The 16,600-nt window shown below is 42.6% G+C and overlaps 1 protein-coding gene across 14 annotated transcripts in view; it reads right to left on the reverse strand.

Annotated features, from left to right (window-relative positions):
* Window positions 1–16,600, reverse strand: part of KIAA1217 (KIAA1217 ortholog) — a 350,338-nt gene that overhangs the window by 117,519 nt on the left and 216,219 nt on the right. For all 14 annotated transcript variants that reach the window (XM_040248530.1, XM_040248531.1, XM_040248532.1 and 11 more), the window contains 2 exons: window positions 6,665–6,863; window positions 2,241–2,334 (listed from right to left, as the gene is read on the reverse strand). In XM_040248530.1, the coding sequence (XP_040104464.1) occupies window positions 2,241–2,334; window positions 6,665–6,863 (293 nt within the window). The remainder of the gene's footprint in view (window positions 1–2,240; window positions 2,335–6,664; window positions 6,864–16,600) is intronic.

Genomic DNA, 16,600 nt, shown 5'->3' on the forward strand with positions numbered 1-16,600 from the left:
TTTGTTTATTCTCCTCCAGGGAGAACAGTTTGACTCTCTCCCAGAGAATAGCACTGTCTAAAGTAGGCTGCGGGCAACTTGGAAAGTGACCACAAGGGTCTCATCTAAAAGTAAAAATAGAGCAACACTACTGAAACCCAGAGTTGAAGTTCTGAATCCTAGTAGGCTCTATCCAGATGGTTAATATTTGATTTTCTCCCTGCTTTACTGCTGGTCCTTATGGAGGTTCCACATCTGCTTAAGAGTTAAAAACAGGTGTCCTCCCCAGCCATAAACAAGATTTTCAGAGGCAATTCTAGGGCCCCTGTGTGGGCTCCGTGAAACAAAAACACAACTCTGAACACCATGAAACTCTAGTCTGAAGGCTAGACATATCAAAAAATAAAGATCTCCAAGGAGCAAAGACTCTTAAGAATGTTGCTTTAGCAAGAGATGAATGAGGTCATGAAAAGCAAAGAGAAGCATCATATTTGGCACATACTTCGTGATAAGCATGACTCCATCTGTCTTCACATGGAGCTGGTTTACATGGAAAGTGTAACTGACTAAAAATAAGCTTCCAAATCCAAGCTTTTCTGCAGTAGCAGCTCAGCCTCCCCTTCAAATCACATGTCATTTCTGACATAAAAAAAGCAGCCGTGGAGAACACAAGAGGCCTCTTCCTCAAAAAGTGTGTAGGCTCCGATCCTACAATGTCATCACTCAGCTTGCAGTCCAGAACCACGTGGAAATTCTCCCAGCACTTTCTATTGCACCTCCTGACCTCTTGGTCCTCAACTCACAGACCCTGTGTGGCCGGCAGAACAAAGACATCTCCATCCAAGTCTCCAGCACCTGTGACTACACGGGAAAGGGGATGAAGGTGCCCAATCAGCTGACCCTAACATAAGGAGATTATTCTGGAGAACTGGACCCAATGTAATCACAAGTGTCCTTAACAGTGGAAGAGGGAGGGTTGGAGGTGTGATGAGGAAAGCCAGGTCAGAAAGACGTTACTTGCATGGGTTTAAAGACGGAGGAAGAAGGCTCTAAGCCAAGGAATGGGGGTGGCCTCCAAGAGCAGGGAAAAATAGGAGTTTCTGGAAAGGAATGCCAATGACCCCTTTATTTTATTAGTTCACTGAAGTTATATTGGACTTCTGACTTCTAGAATTGTAAGACAGTAAATCTAGGTCATATTAAGCCAGTGAATATGTAATAATTTGGTACAGCAGCAAAACACAAACTAATACTCTGTCAGGAAGCAGAGTCCTTCAAGAAACCTCCTGCAATTCTAGGACAGGCAGTGCCTGGGTTTCTTTGGCAATAAAACCTAATCATTTACTTTTTTTTTCTAGTTAAACTCCAGCATCCAGTGCTAATCGTCAGAAAGGATGATAGAAAATGTCAAGGCATGTTCTAAATTTGGGGTTGGGGGATGGGATGGGGAGGTGGAGGTGCATCTGGAGAAGCGAATCATTTTTTTGCTGCTCATTTTTACTGCAGAGGAAGGTAGCACTAGCATTACTGTTAGAAACGCAATCTCATTCAAGTGGACTTGCATTAGTGCGATTTTACAATCTGCCTTTTCAGTTTCCCTGTGCTTTATTCTTCAAAACATGCCTGTGTATTCTGAATACTTGGATAATCTTCTACAATGCTCTAAATCTAGAGAATTTTAGCTCACAAAACATGCAGATTTTTGTACTTTGCCCTCAACACCATGCAGGTGACATTTGATAATATTTAACACTATTTGCTGTTGCAACAGCAAACAGTCCTAAATTAGAAAGTGAAGAATTTATTCAATAATTAGAATGCTGGGACTTGGAATAGCTGATAGAAAGATATTAATAGATTCTACATGCAGTTGTGCACAGGTTTTGCTGTCATTGTATGTCAGTTTTGCTTTAAATGGAGGAAAAAAAAATAGCAAGAGATCCTCCGAGTAAGTTAATTTATTACAGACCAAGAATCCTTTCACATACATATCTTCAGGACCCCTTTGGAGTAAGGACCTAACTAAATTCCATGCTTAGAGATGAATTAAGATGTGTCAAGCCCTGTCTGAACCCTCTTACTCCAAATAATGAGGGAATCTGACTTCTCTACCAACAAACAATGTCATTAGACAAGAAGAAGAGCAGTTAAGAACCCCGCATACCTGGTGTTTCAGTGTGATCACACCAGGACCACATGCCAGAGGTGGGATGATGGTTCGACCCATAGAATTAAAGTAAAAATAGAATAGGAACACTCACCCTCATCTCTCCGTTCACAGTTTTCGGTGTGTGGTTGAATGCGTGGGCAGGATCCTTGTTGTACACTTTGAGAAGGGATCTGTCCTGAATGTTCCTGGAATCAAAAACATCAATAACTATGGCAGATGAAAGGAGCCTTCTTGTGGCCATTTCCTTCTCATCTACTCATAAGAATTAGGTAAAAGATATCTACAGACAATCCAGCCGTTGTGTGCAATCAACCAGACAAAAAGTTCTTTTACCGTAAAAATAGGCAAAGATAAATAAGGCAAAGGAGAAAAATGACTTCAGCTTTTCTTTCCTTTTTTCCCCTCATTCCTCAGGAAAGTATTACTCTTTCTCCGTAGCTCTCCACCCATAAATATCGGGTAGCATAAACCTTCTTTCAAGATTCTGAGTAAGGAAAGCTAACACTTCATGAAACAATAAAGTTCCCATATTTACAATCTGTTCAAAGGGATTTGGTTAATATTTAAATATTTAATTGTTTACTTTGCCCAGACACCTGGTTTTCTGCTTATCTCATAAATGGATGCAAATGAAAAATGCTTTTTTCCTCCGAACACCTATAGCCAGGGAAAGAAAAGGTATTTGCAGTCCAGAAAAAAAGTACCACAAAGATCAAAACTGGTATCTTTATGATTTTTTTCCCTTCCATAATGGACTTAAAAAAAATACTGTTCTACATACAAGTTGAATTCCAGAAAAAGCAGTAGATAAATTCTTCCCCTGGTTTGTCTCTCCCTTGGAATCCAACATTTAGAAACTCTAGAGTCAATCAGACTGCAGCAAAGGACAGAACCACATCTCGCTGACAGCCTACCTTGAAATTATTTAAGAGCTTATGAATATCTACGGCGTCCTTCACCCTCCATCTTCAGTTTTCATCAGCAGAAGAGGCCCCCCCAGGCATGTTCAGCCCTGTCTACACTGTGATGCCTGCCAGGGCTGGCATGGTGAGCTCAGGGAATCTGGTGCAGGACGACACATTCCTTTCCTCCAGGTGCAGCCACACGTATCGTGGGCCGATCACAATCACTGGGATGATTGGCTTGTGTTTTTGTTTTCAATGAACTGGAGGATCCTTGGACTAGTCTTGCTTCCTTCCATCAAATATCTGTCAGTGTTTGCTTTGAAGCGGTGACTAGCCCCAGCTTGTACCGTCGCTCCACATTTCAAGCAACTCCTTAGAAGCCTGCTTAAGGGGAGGCGTGTGGTCCTTGTTACTAGAAAAGACTGAGTGACTAGGAAGGGAAGAGTTCGCAGAGGGAAAGGGTGTGGGGATTCACTGCAGGAACTCATCCGGTGCATGGGGGGGTCAAAGTCTCAAGTGACGACGAAGTGAAGAAACTGAAGCCTTACTTAAGCCATGAGAAAAAAACAAAAAACAAAAAAAAAACTTCATGTGGTTCTGAAGGTATTTAAAACACAGGAGGTTGGTTTATGATTAATTTAGAAACATGTTCATCCAAGATGAACCAACAGAAAAGGCCCAGCTTGCGTTTGCCATGGCAACATTTACAACACAGAATTTCAACCTAAACTCTCGGTAGCATTTCCTCAAGGAAAATATGGACAACTCAACACCATGATGAAAGCTCCAAATGTTTAACAAATATACCCTCACTTCAAAAATACTGGGAGTGAATGAAATTTGTCTCTGGGTTTAGAATAATAAAGCCAGTGTCTTCGGGTAAAATGTACACACTACATTTTTTTTTCCCTTGATGGGAGAGGGGGCAGGCAAGGTTCTATTTAATGCTGATAGTGAAAATTTATTCTACCATTTAAATAAAATATACTGGAGGGATTTTATGCAAAAAAAGTGAAGAATAATAATTCTTTGAAAGGACATACATGTTATCATCTTGCCTAAATAGTATATTCATCACCAAATAAATACATTTAAATATTTTTAGATCCACTTAAATATTTTTAGATCCATCTTCACATGTAAATCAAAACTCTGAAAAGTAAAATTATAGACAAATTTATAAACCAATGACGTTCCCCTTACACATTTTCAATGAGATTTTTTTGAAATCAGCTTATCAGTACTGCAGCCTAAGAATCAATGAGAACATCAGTTTTGCAGATAGAAACAAACTGAAATTATTAACATTTAAAGCAATCACTTCTTTCAAGTGCTGCTTTGTTTTATCAACTGAATTTGCATCAAGAAGGACCAATTCAGTTTGGAAGTTTTGGGGGACCTTTTCCTCTTTGTCTTCCCTCCCATTTCTCTTTTTGTGACTACATCACAATACCCCCAAAGAATGTGCAAAGGAAGTCTTAGTAGTCATACTTTGAGGCTTGGGAAAGAAACTCATGTCTAGGAAATCGTGACTCGTACTATAAAAATTCTTGCATGAGCTGCAAGACAGTGGGGTCCAACTGTTTACAATAATTTCATCAGCCTTGAACTCCATAATCAAAAGTGGCTTTATGTAGTTTCATGTGTACTTATTATTACCCTTCCCCTCAATTTCTCGAACTGCAAAAATTCAAGAAGGTGGTTTTAAAGCAGCACATCCATGTTAAAAAAAAAAAAAAACCTACATGAGATTATCTTATTGCAAGTATCAGTTCAGTCACTCAGTCGTGTCCAGCTCTTTGCAACCCCATGGACTGCAGCGCGCCAGGCTTCCCTGTCCACCATCAACTCCCAGCGCTTACTCAAACTCATGTCCATCGAGTTGGTGATGCCATCCAACCATCCCACCCTGTGTCGTTCCCTTCTCCTCCCGCCTTTAATCTTTCCCAGCATCAGGGTCTTTTCCAATGATCAGTTCTTCCCATCAGTTGGAACTTCAGTATATTTAAGAGTATATACTGCAAATATACTCTCTAAATATTGCGTGATTACTTCATGGTTAAGTTCATGCTTTGTACATTAAGGATATTTTTTGATGGCAGCTTAATTAATAATTTATGTCAAAAAACAAACATGAATTTCCTGATACCCATGAATATTTAAACATGTTTTAAAAAACAGAAAGGTTGGGCAACAGACATAACACCTATACTTTAGGGGCATGTGTCAAATGTTGAAAGCTCTAAATTACTCATACACCTTTGTACAAGCCTAAATGTGTCACTTCTGATCACTGTTGGAAATTTATTATGCACCAGAGGCATATTTTTAAAAAGTAGTTCTTATTAATTCCATGATGAAGAAACAGGACAGTCTGCTATCTCCATAAGGAAGGGACCCAGAGAAACCAACTTGGGGCCCAGATGAGTTGAGAGGAGAACATTCTGAGGGAATAAACAATTTCTGATCAAGAATGTGGACAGTCAGGTTTGGGGCTGGGCTTAGACATTAATTGGCTGCATGATCTTGAATAAGTCTTAACTCTTAAGCATCTGAGTTTCTGGTCCCATCAAATGAAAGGGCTGGATGAATCACTCAATCTTTTTCTCAGCTCTAAAATGTTTAACGGCTATACTAGCGACAACTCATTTGGGTTGATTTCAGTCCTGTTTCTCAGGCTTGTTTGGCAAGAAGGTCTCAGATGGTCCCTTCTTTTCATGACATAACATTATTGGCATTGATAAAGTGCTTCCCTTTCTGTGCCACTGGCCACAGTAGGAATCCCTTTAGCCTCCTTTTAAAGAACATCTTTTTATATTAGGAGTGGACTTCTCTGGTGGCTCAGATGGTAAAGAATCTGCCTGCAATGTGAGAGACCCAGGTTCAATCCCTGGGTTTGGGAAGATCCCCTGGAGAAGAGAATGGTTACTCATTCCAGTATTCTTGCCTGAAAAATTCCATGGACAGAGGAGCCTGGTGGTCCAGACTCCATGGAGGTCACAAAGAGCTGGACATGACTGACAGACTAACACTTTTCACTATTGTACTAGAAGCCCTGGAGAAAGCCCACATGGAAAGTGGGATCCTTTAGCAAAGGCCAACTATTTAAAAAACAAGAAAAGGAGAATGCTTCTTGGCCTCCTTTCTTGTGGACGATAGCATTGCGTCCACTGCTTTTATTCTAACTCATTCACGTAATTTATGGCCCAGTGGGATCATTACCTAAAATGTCCACAGCCTCTGTCTATGAGTACAAGAGTCCTTGAAAAGGAGTTGGTTAAGTTCCACCTGTAAGTATAACCCTCTACTCATATGATCTTCTTGGGCTATCACTTCCCTAACTCTTAGGATAAACAGTGGACTGGCTCAGTTTTTCCACTCTTTTCAGATGTAACCTGCAAAGATCTGGGTGAGAGAAGTCTGTGTTCACCTCTGTAAACCAAACTTTGTCAATGAATTCTAGAAAACCAGATAGTGGATTCACACCTGGATAAGGCAAACTTGCTCATTAAGACAACAGCCGTGATGTCTTCACTGGGACACGGAGAGATGGGAACTTGGTAGCAACTGTCAATGTAAGATGGTGGACACATATGACGTCACCACTTACCTGACATCATTCAGTTCGTAATAGACATTTCTGCTTTCATCTTTGATGTAAATGGCGACACTGGGCGACTCCAGCATTTTCATGGTGAGCTGCTGTGGAAAGGCACTTACGAAGAGAGCACGGATTGTGTCTGCACTTGTAATTTCGTTCGGCATCCTGAGCTGCTTGGTTTCATCTCCATACTGGAGATAAAGAACCCCTGCACGCAAGATGGACACAGTTATCAGTCGCAGCTCAAGACTGACATGACACACAGCACAAGCTAAGCCCCTTCCATCCTACCACAGGCAGGAATGTGCCAGATGCGCTTGCAAAAAAGCATGTCACAAGAGATGTGATCTTGGAATTTTCGAGAAACACACTCTCTGGTTATGATGTAAATACCTTATTCTTTAGAGTCCAGGAGGGTGTTACAGAGGCTTTTTTTTCAACCATTTTAAAAACCAAAGGACAAGAAGCTAACCCTTGGTAGCCTAAAGCAAAACACAATATTTAATTCCCTTGAAAGGTGTTTTTAGGAATCTGACCCCATTGGGTGAATTTCTTCCCCCAAGTCTTTAATGGGGGACACAATCATGATAGCAACAGGCCAGTGACATAAAGTCTTTCTTTTAAGATGTGTTTTGAAGTGGACCTATTTTAAAGTCTTTATTGAATTTGTTACTATATTACTTCTGTTTTATGTGTTGGTTTTTTGTCCTCCAGGCATGTGGGATCTTAGCTTCTGGACCATGGATCAAACCCACACCCCCTGCATCAAAAGGGGAAGTCTTAACCACTGGACCACCAGGGGAGTCCCTAGTTTAAGTCTTTATAGTCCATCCAGCAATGTGCTTGAAGTGGAAATGCGACAATATTTCTGGGGCTCTACTACATATTGAATGTTTCTACCAAAAGAAAATATCTACATGAGTCTGGTGTCCTAATGTGTCAGAAAGAAAATGGAAAAAAATCAGCTACACCACCACAAGCACAGGATGGTAGCATCTCAGAGTTCCAGGGGGCACGGGCTCCTGTGAACCATGCCTCCCAGGATCATGCTCCTGTGGAGCGTAGTCCCCTCCTCCTGGAGGCTAGGTTTGGCCCCGGGAATCGCTTTGGCCAATGAGACGCCAGCAAGTGTGATGCAAAATAAGGCTCGACACGTTTGCATGTGAGAGCTTGTTTTCTTGTTGAGCATGGTCTTGTCTGCATCCTCACAGAATCAAACTTCTGTGGAGTCTAACTGAGCCACGCTGGGAGGCCACATGAAGGAAAAACTGGAAGCCCTGACTGGTGCCCCCCACCAGGCACCATTCTCCAGCCAGGACCACCGGCCAGTTATGTGGGTGCGCCAACTTGAGGGGGAACCCTGGGCCTCAGGAGAGCTGTGCCAGCCAACGTGGAACAGAAACAAGACCCTCCCTGGAAAGCCTGCCCAAATGGCAGAATCACAAGCAAATACATAACTGTGGTTGTTTTATGTCACTATGTTTAGGGTCACCTGTTATTCAGAGACAGGTGACTCAAGGCAGGGGATGGAAGGTCGCGATGTTGACTTTGAATCCCACTTCTTGTGAGAATCTACTGAGGCCCTCTATCAGAACCACTGGAGAAGTCGTTGGCAGGAGAGATTCAAAAGAAAATAGACTATGACTTATGGTTAAATACAACAGCTCATGCAACTGATTTATTTCTATCTCCTTCTGACATTCCATTCAGATGACGATGAAGAATTAAAAAAGCATAAATCAAAGAATTAAGGGGGTGAGAGAGGAAACAATAGACCATGGAAAGCTGACACCTAGGTCTTCAGGCACAGAACTCTGCTTAATTGCAGGGCTTGGAGAAGCTCAGGAAATAAGGCACCGGATCCTCCTGAAGGTAGGAATGCAGAGTGCTTGGAAAGCATGAGGGCTGACTGAAATTTTTTAATGGTTCAGCACACTTTCCCTGGGCAGCTTTCCTGGTGGCTCAGCGGTAAAGAATCCTCCTGCTAACGCAGGAGACACGGGTTTGATCCCTGAGTCAGGAAGATCCCCTGGAGAAGGAAATGGCAACCCACTTCAGTATTCTTGCCTGGGAAATTCCATGGACATAAGAGTCTGGCGGGCTATAGTCCACGGGGTTGCAAAGAGTCGGACACAACTTAGCGACTATGCTACAACAGCAACAAGTTTCCCCATCACCTTTCCATCCCATCCAGCCAAGCAACTGCACAAATCCACAGCAGAAACTGAAAGAGGAGGAGCCAGTGGACTGGATTCTGGCTGACTAGACAAGGGACGGTGTGTGAGGTCCCCCCTGCCAGAATTCTGGCAAAGGGCTGACATCTCTGTCAGGAAACCGGAGGAAGCCCTGGAGGAAGGCTGACTGTCCTCTGAGGGGAGACCAATAGAGTTTTGAGGGTAAGATTCTGATTCTGTCTGGTCATCCCATCACGAAGCAGCCCAGGCCACATACAAGAGCTTCCAGGGAGAACAACCATGCTTTGCTTATGCATGAACAGACCAGCAAGGATTACCAGACATTTCATAAAGCCTCTTTCATGTTAGAAACAAACAGAAAACAGAAACACAGAAGCGATGAGACAGTCTGAGAAAGGGGGAACTTTGGAGAGCAAGAGCGAGCTCTGGGAACCATGAGAACAGAAATGACAAATTCAGTGGAGAAGAAAAAGTTGACGAAATCTCAAAAAAGAGCACCAAAAAAGACTAAGGGATGGGAAAAGGGTGAGAACCAATAAAAGAAAAAGACAAAATTACCTCAGAGCCTCTCAATTCCTAATAATCGGGACTTGGGTAAGGAAATAAAAAATACAGAGCAGTTTTTCAAAGGTATTGTAAGAATTTTTTTTGTCTCTCCAAACTGAAGACATGAGGTTGGAGACTGAACAGGTTCATGAGGGAGGGACTTCCCCGGTGGTCCTGTGGTTAAGACTCGGAGCTTCTGATAAAGGGGGCATGGGTTCAATTCCCGGTCAAGGAACTAAGATCCTGAATGCTGCAAGGCATGGCCAAAAATAAATAAATAAATAATGATTCGTGAAATGCTAAAGGCTTGGCACTGAGACATTCCAGATGGCAGGGGAAAAACAGAGGTTCCTACAAGTTCCCAGGGGGGGCGGAAGCAAAGTCACAAAGGAAGCAGGAGTCAGAAGGGCATTCGCTTTCTCAACAGCAGCCCAGAAGCCAAAGACAATGGAGAAATGGTCTCGAAAATCTGCAAGAAATGTTTTCTATCTAGGTCTATATTTATCCAAACCATTAATCAGGTCTTTCATTCAAGTCAGTTTCCCAGCCATGCCTTGCCTCACCACCTTCTCCAAAATTTCAGCACCCTTTCTGCCTCATATTTCATACCTGCAACTCCTGCTTCATTTCTGTTCCTGAGAGTTTTTCACTATTTAATCCATATATCCACAATTACTAGTGTTTATTGTCAAAATGGAAGCTTCATGGGGCTGGGGATTTTTTTGTTGTTAATTTTTGGCTGTGCTGGGTCTTCACTGCTGTGCCTGAGGTTTCTCTGGTTGAGGCGAGTGGGGGCTACTCTCTAGTTGAGGTAGGCAGGCTTCTCATTACAGCGGCTTCTCTAGTTTTGGAGCATGGGCTCTAAGCACACGAGCTTAGTTGCGCCATGGCATGTGGGATCTTCCCAGACCAGGAATGGAACCCGTGTACCCAGCACTGGCAGGTGGATTCTTCTCCACTGTACTAGCAGGGAAGTCCAGAAATTCTTTTTTTTTTTTTAAATAAAATAGAAGCTTCATGAGACTAGGGTTTGTTTGTTTGTTTTTTTTTTTAAATAATTCCTCTGGTCTCCTTTTTATTTGTTTATTTACTTATTGGCCGTTCTGCACAACTTACAAGATCTTAGCTCCATGACCAGGGATTGAATCTGCATCTTCAGCTCAACCTTTTTCGTAGCCACGGGATTCCACGGCCTCCATGTAATTATCGGATCTACTTTCTTAATCGTCTGCTTCTTCCGCCAACTAAAATTTCACTTTACCTCTAGTCACCACTTTGGCTTTGAAGCCGCTGTGCAGAGTCCCAACCACTGTTGGGATTTTTTTTTATTATTGCATTTTAAAAAACAGATTTTGGGGGGGGGGGGGGGTTTGGTCAAGCTGGGCAGTATGTGGGATGTTAGTTCCCCAACCAGAGATTGAACCTGGGCTCCCTGCCTTGGAAGCACAGAGCCTTAACCACTGAACCACCTGGGAAGTCCCAGGGGTTCTTTTTAAGATGTTTTTTGCTGTTGTTGTTTGCCTTGGTATCCTTAAGACTTGTGATACAATTTGTGATGTAGTAGGTTCTTAATACGTGTTTGTTGAATGAATGAATGGTTTATTAATATTGGTCATCCAAAAGGAAGGTTGATTTTGGGATCTGTTTGGGCTGTAAGAGCTTTCACTGCATGATGTAGGAATCTCGTTCCTGATTTGGACACACACGAGAACCACATTCTGAAGTGTCCATCTCCTTGATCAGAGGAGTCCTTTCACACAAGCATAAGCAGCTCACTTTCTCTTCTCCATCACTGTTTTGATCTTCATCTTCTTCAAGGAGTTAGTTTTCCAGAACTTCCACACCTACACATTTTGCAGAGTACAGAAAAACCCTTTCAAGCCTGTCTGACCATAGATTGTGCAACATCTCTGCCCCAAACAGGAGATGCGGCGACTCTCCGTGTGATTGTTAATGTCATATCCGAAGGCCAGAACCACGTTTGAGGTCTGGGCCTCAACCAGGCCTGGGCGGGGCCCCTGTTCAAGGACCACTTGTGGCTTCCCGACAGTCAGATATCACAGCCTTATTCCCCCCAGAAGAGCCTGGTTTTCATTCCCACATCTGCATTCTGTACGTGTGTGTGCTTGAAATAGAATTTGCAGGCTGCTCTGAGGGAAAAGAAAAAAAAAAATTGGGCCTGAACTATGGTTACCTCAGGGTCTGGCTAGTACGGCTGCCAGCTGGGTACACAAGTCCAGTTACAGATCATGAAAATCCGGAGAAGACGGAAAAGATGCCTTTATGAACAGAGGAGAGCAGTCTTTTTACACTTGGTTCAGCCTGCCTCCTCAGTTCAGGAAAGGTATTTAGAAACGCTTAAACTCAGAAGGAACTCTCTTAATCTATGGTGGCGTTTTGTTGGCACAGTGGTGGGATTCAGCACGCCCTGGCATTCTGCCCTCGCTCTGAGTGAGGGCTGGCTGCTCCAGATTTAGAGGAAGTCTGAAGGACTTTGGATGAGAAGTTCCCTTTTTATGAAGAAGGAAAGAGGACCAGGGAAATACATTTATTTATAGGATGTCTGCTCTGTGTCAGAAACAGTACCCGTGTAATTTCACGGAATCAGCATCTCTGCGATTGCTGTGATGCCCCCATTTCACAGAAAGGGAAAAGGAAGTTCGGAAGGTCCAGGTAGCTCGCCTCAAGTTACAGGTAGTAAAATGGCTTAGCTAACTTATATATCCTATTTGGTCAAGCCACAGAAGCCACGATCTCTCCCTGGAAGCACACAGCCTCTGAAATTTTGCATTAAGCTACATCCATCTCCTCCAACTGTCCTCTTAGCACCATCTTAGCTGTCCTCACACTTTTAGCCTGACCATCTGCTGGAAGATGTGGAAGCATGATGGGGGCAGCTTGGAAAAAAGACTCCTATTTTGAAACCAACCAAAGTGAATGATGACACGTGGTTAGAAATGATCCACGTGCTAGGGGGAGTGGAGGAAGGCCCAGAGCCCAAAAAGCAGGAGTGCTGAAAGGAGCCCCACAGTATCTGTGGAGCTTCTGAGAAGCCGCAAGGTTCTCCCATCTCACTGGTTCTACAAAGGGAACCTCCATTTGTCACCAACAGCTTTTGGTGACATGTTGTAAAAAACAAAATGCGCTTGGCAGGTCATGTGGTGTCACACACTGCTATAATCTTCTGAATCTCAGAATCTGTTCCAGAGTTTGGGATAGCTTCTAAAATGTTCTTTATCTTCAAATAGGATGTAAGGGTTTGCACTGTGTGACCTCGCTATGAACTGGATATTTGTGTTCCTCTAAAATGCACGTTAAAACCTTAATTCTTACCGTGATGGTATGTGGAGGTGGCGCCTCTGGGAGGTGATTAGGTCATGAGGGTGCCACCCCCCACACTCAGTCATGGGAATAGCACGCTTAGAAGAAGAGACATGGGAGAGCTTCTTTTCTCTCTCTGTTCCCTGGTTTGTGGGGATACACTGAGATTATAGCAATCTGCAAACCAGGAAGTGGGTCCTCCCCAGACACTGACCTTGAACTTCCCAGTCTCTGCAACAGTGGAAAATACATTGTTGTTTAAGATACTCTGTTTTGGGTAACTTGTCACAGCACCCCAAACCAACTAAAAGAGATCTCAACCTCCTCTTCTCACCCATTAACCTCAGATCATGCCCCATTCCTAGGGCAACACAGTTGTGTTGGACAGCCTGCTCCTCCATGACTTTATCAAGCACGCCCACTCTCCACACTGGGCCATCCGCTTGGAGGACTTTCTTGCCACTTCTTTGCTTGGCACACACTCTACCTCTGAGTCACTTTCGCAAACACTCCTCCAGCACTTTTCCATTAACTATTTAAGAATTTTTCTCAAATACGTTTTACTGAAATTGCAAGCATGGCTTTTAATTCTGCATTACAATTAGCTGTATTCATCAGAGGGTGATATATAGTAAAATATTAGGTGTATACTAGCTGTTCAAACATCTTTTAGTTGAAATGAATTGAATTCTCCCTGTAACGTGGCCAACTTAATCTGATGTGTGCCTGCCTTCTGGAATGCCTTCTACAATGTCCCCTGAATAGCATTTTTCACAGCCAGATGATGGTGACAGTTCCAAATGATCTAAATTCCTCAGTTTCTCCAAATTCAATGTAAGACTAGGCAAATCAATATGTGCACTGTAACAACGGCAAATGTCTAATGCCTTAAAAATAAAAAGAGCTGTTAAGAGTACTTTCTGATGGAAAACTAACAGTTTTCAGTTTAATAAGAAAAAATATGATTATTAAAGTAAAGATAGCCTCATGAAATTGGCAAAAACTTTAGTTTGGCTACTTTGGGTCTTAGCTGCATCAAGTGGGATCTCTCTTTGCTGCAGGCAGCCTCTCTAGCTGCTGCGGTTGGGCTCAGCAGTTGTAGCACACAGGCTTAGTTGCCCTGAGGCATGTGGGATCTCAGTTCTCCAACCAGGTTTCAAACCTGTGTCCCTTGGTGGATATTCAACCACTGGGCCATCAGGGAAGTCCCAGCAAAGGTTTTCACAATACAATAAATATCGCTGACAGGAGATGAGAAAGCGAGTTTTCTCACATACCACTGTTGGGAAAGTAAGTTGATGCTACTTCTCCAAAGAGCTATTTGTCAGTATGCATCAAGAGCCCCCCAAATATACATATGGTTTGAGCCACTTCTACACATTACGCACAAAGATGTATTTTCCAGGATGCTCAATAAAGCATCGTTTATAAGAATAACGGCGGGGCGGGGTGGGGGGGACGGAGCAGCAAGGGAGTGGATTCCAACATTAGAGGATTCAGGATTCACTTAATAAATCAATTCATCTACTACACATCCACTCACTGTAACACTACACTGTTATTAAAAGGAATTCTAAATGAAAATGGCAACGGAAAAAAGTTGTATTATGAAACAGAAAGGAACCAGATTTTTAAAAAATCAGTTAATCATCTAATGGCAGTGATGGACCCAAGTTTTGTGGGGCCTGAAGCTTATGACAATTTTGACTCCTTAAGAATAAGACTACAAAGTTAGAAACAAAAAATTCACTATGAAAGTAAATTATTGATTTATAGGGGCCTGAACCTTGGTTTCCCCAGGTTCATGGTTAAGTCTACCTATTTGATGAATGTCCAGAGAGGTTGTCTTTGGGTGGTTAAGTTCATGGGTGATATCCTCTTCATCAAGATTTTCTATATTTTTAACATTTTCTCAATTAGAATGCTTTGATTTGATCATCTTAAAAAGTAACTACCACAGATCTAAAGAGACTGGCCAATTAGGGTTCCAACTCAGTTAACTGGGTAATTTTTCAAGACAGAAGAGATGGGCCACAGGAGGGGAACATATTAAACTTTCAGTGGAGCTGGCAGAATGTAAATTGGTATCTGAAATGGGGAAGACATTGGTATTTAAAATAAGCGAAAGATTCCAGGGTAGTTAATATCGTGGCATATCCTTCAGAGACTGAATTTCAGAGTCCTCTGATTTAAAAATAGAAGTGCAGGGACTTCCCTGGCAATAAAGTAGTTAAGTCTCCATGCTTGCACTGCAAGAGGCATGGGTTCTATCCCTGGTTGGGGAAAGATCCCACATGCTGCAAAGTATGGCCAAAACCTTAAAAAAAAAAATCAGTTATAAGAAAAAAAAAAAAGTGGAAATAAAAAGGACAAGAAGTGTAAAGCACTGAAATGTAGCCTGGAAGGACCTGCAGAAATGGCTTCATTCATTCAAGAGACCAGCCCCTATTTTGTGCCTGGCACCATGCCGGGACTCGGAGGTACAATGGTAAACCACAGGTCACGCCCTGTGTTCTAACCCACATAGTGGTTCCATAAAATGACCCTGTTATCTAGACCTTAACAATTCAGATCTGACACCAGCTGACATTTTGTTTCAGACACAGCAGCAATTTGAAGACCAGGCCACATATGTTCCTTGAAAAATGCTAGCATGCCCCCTGATGTCTGAAACGTTTCACATCCTGAGAGGACTCATGCTGCCATGCCTCTTCCTAGGGAATAGCTTTTCAAGTAGGGGACAAAGCAAGATGGCAAGCATTGTCTTGCAAAGAAGAGAATTATAACAGAAAAATTAGTCTCCATGGAAAGTCTGGATGCTCCTTTTTTCTGGAATAACTTTACTCTCAGATTTTACTTTGATTTAGGTAAAGACCAAATCTTTGCTGAGGTATCTGAGGTGGATGACATCAATCAGATATTTTCTTATGTGATATTTAAAGCCAAGGCGAGACTCCATTAAGTCTTTTAACTGATTTATCTTCTACACTAGGCAACTATGGGAGACCCTCTGGAGAGTCTTAATGAGGGACTGAAAAATTGCTATAGCAATTTTAAGAGAAATTCTAATTTAGATTGTGCTTTACAGAGTCATGGGGCTTCCCTTGTGGCTCAGCTGGTGAAGAATTTGCCTGCAACGTGGGAGACTTGGATTCGATCCCTGGGTTGGGAAGATCCCCTGGAAAAGAGAAAGGCTATCCACTCTAGTATTCTGGCCTGGAGAATTCCATGAACTGTATAGTCCATGAGGTCGCAAAGAGTCGGACGCGACTGAGTGACTATCACTTACAGAGTCATAATTGTGGAGCAACCCATGTATAAAAGTTAAATATTGTAGGGAATTCCCTGGTGGTCCAGTGGTTAAGAATCCGCCTTCCAGGGCAGGGGACCTGGGTTTGATCCTGTTCTGGGAACCAAGATCCAGAAACGAAGCCCACATGTCACAACTAGACTACACACCACGACTAGAGAGAAGCTGCATGCCTCCAATCAAAGGTCCCAAGGCACCAAGTGTCTCTCTCTCTCTCTCTATATATATATATACACACACACACACACACACACAAAGATCCCAAGGCAGCCAAGTCTTTCTCTCTCTCTCTACACACACACACACACACACAAAGATCCCAAGGCAGCCAAATCTCTCTCTCTCTCTCTCTCTCTCTCTCTCTATATATATATATATATATATACACATACACACACACACACAGATCCCGAGGCAGCCAAGTATCTTTCTCTCTCTCTTTCTATATCTATATCTATATATATATACACACACACAAACAAAGGTCCCGAGGCACCAAGTATCTCTCTATATATATACATACACACACACACACACACACACACACACACACACAAAGATCCCGAGGCAGCC

This window comes from Oryx dammah, unplaced genomic scaffold (genome assembly GCF_014754425.2).
Source record: "Oryx dammah isolate SB20612 unplaced genomic scaffold, SCBI_Odam_1.1 HiC_scaffold_10, whole genome shotgun sequence".
Lineage (NCBI taxonomy): Eukaryota > Metazoa > Chordata > Mammalia > Artiodactyla > Bovidae > Oryx > Oryx dammah.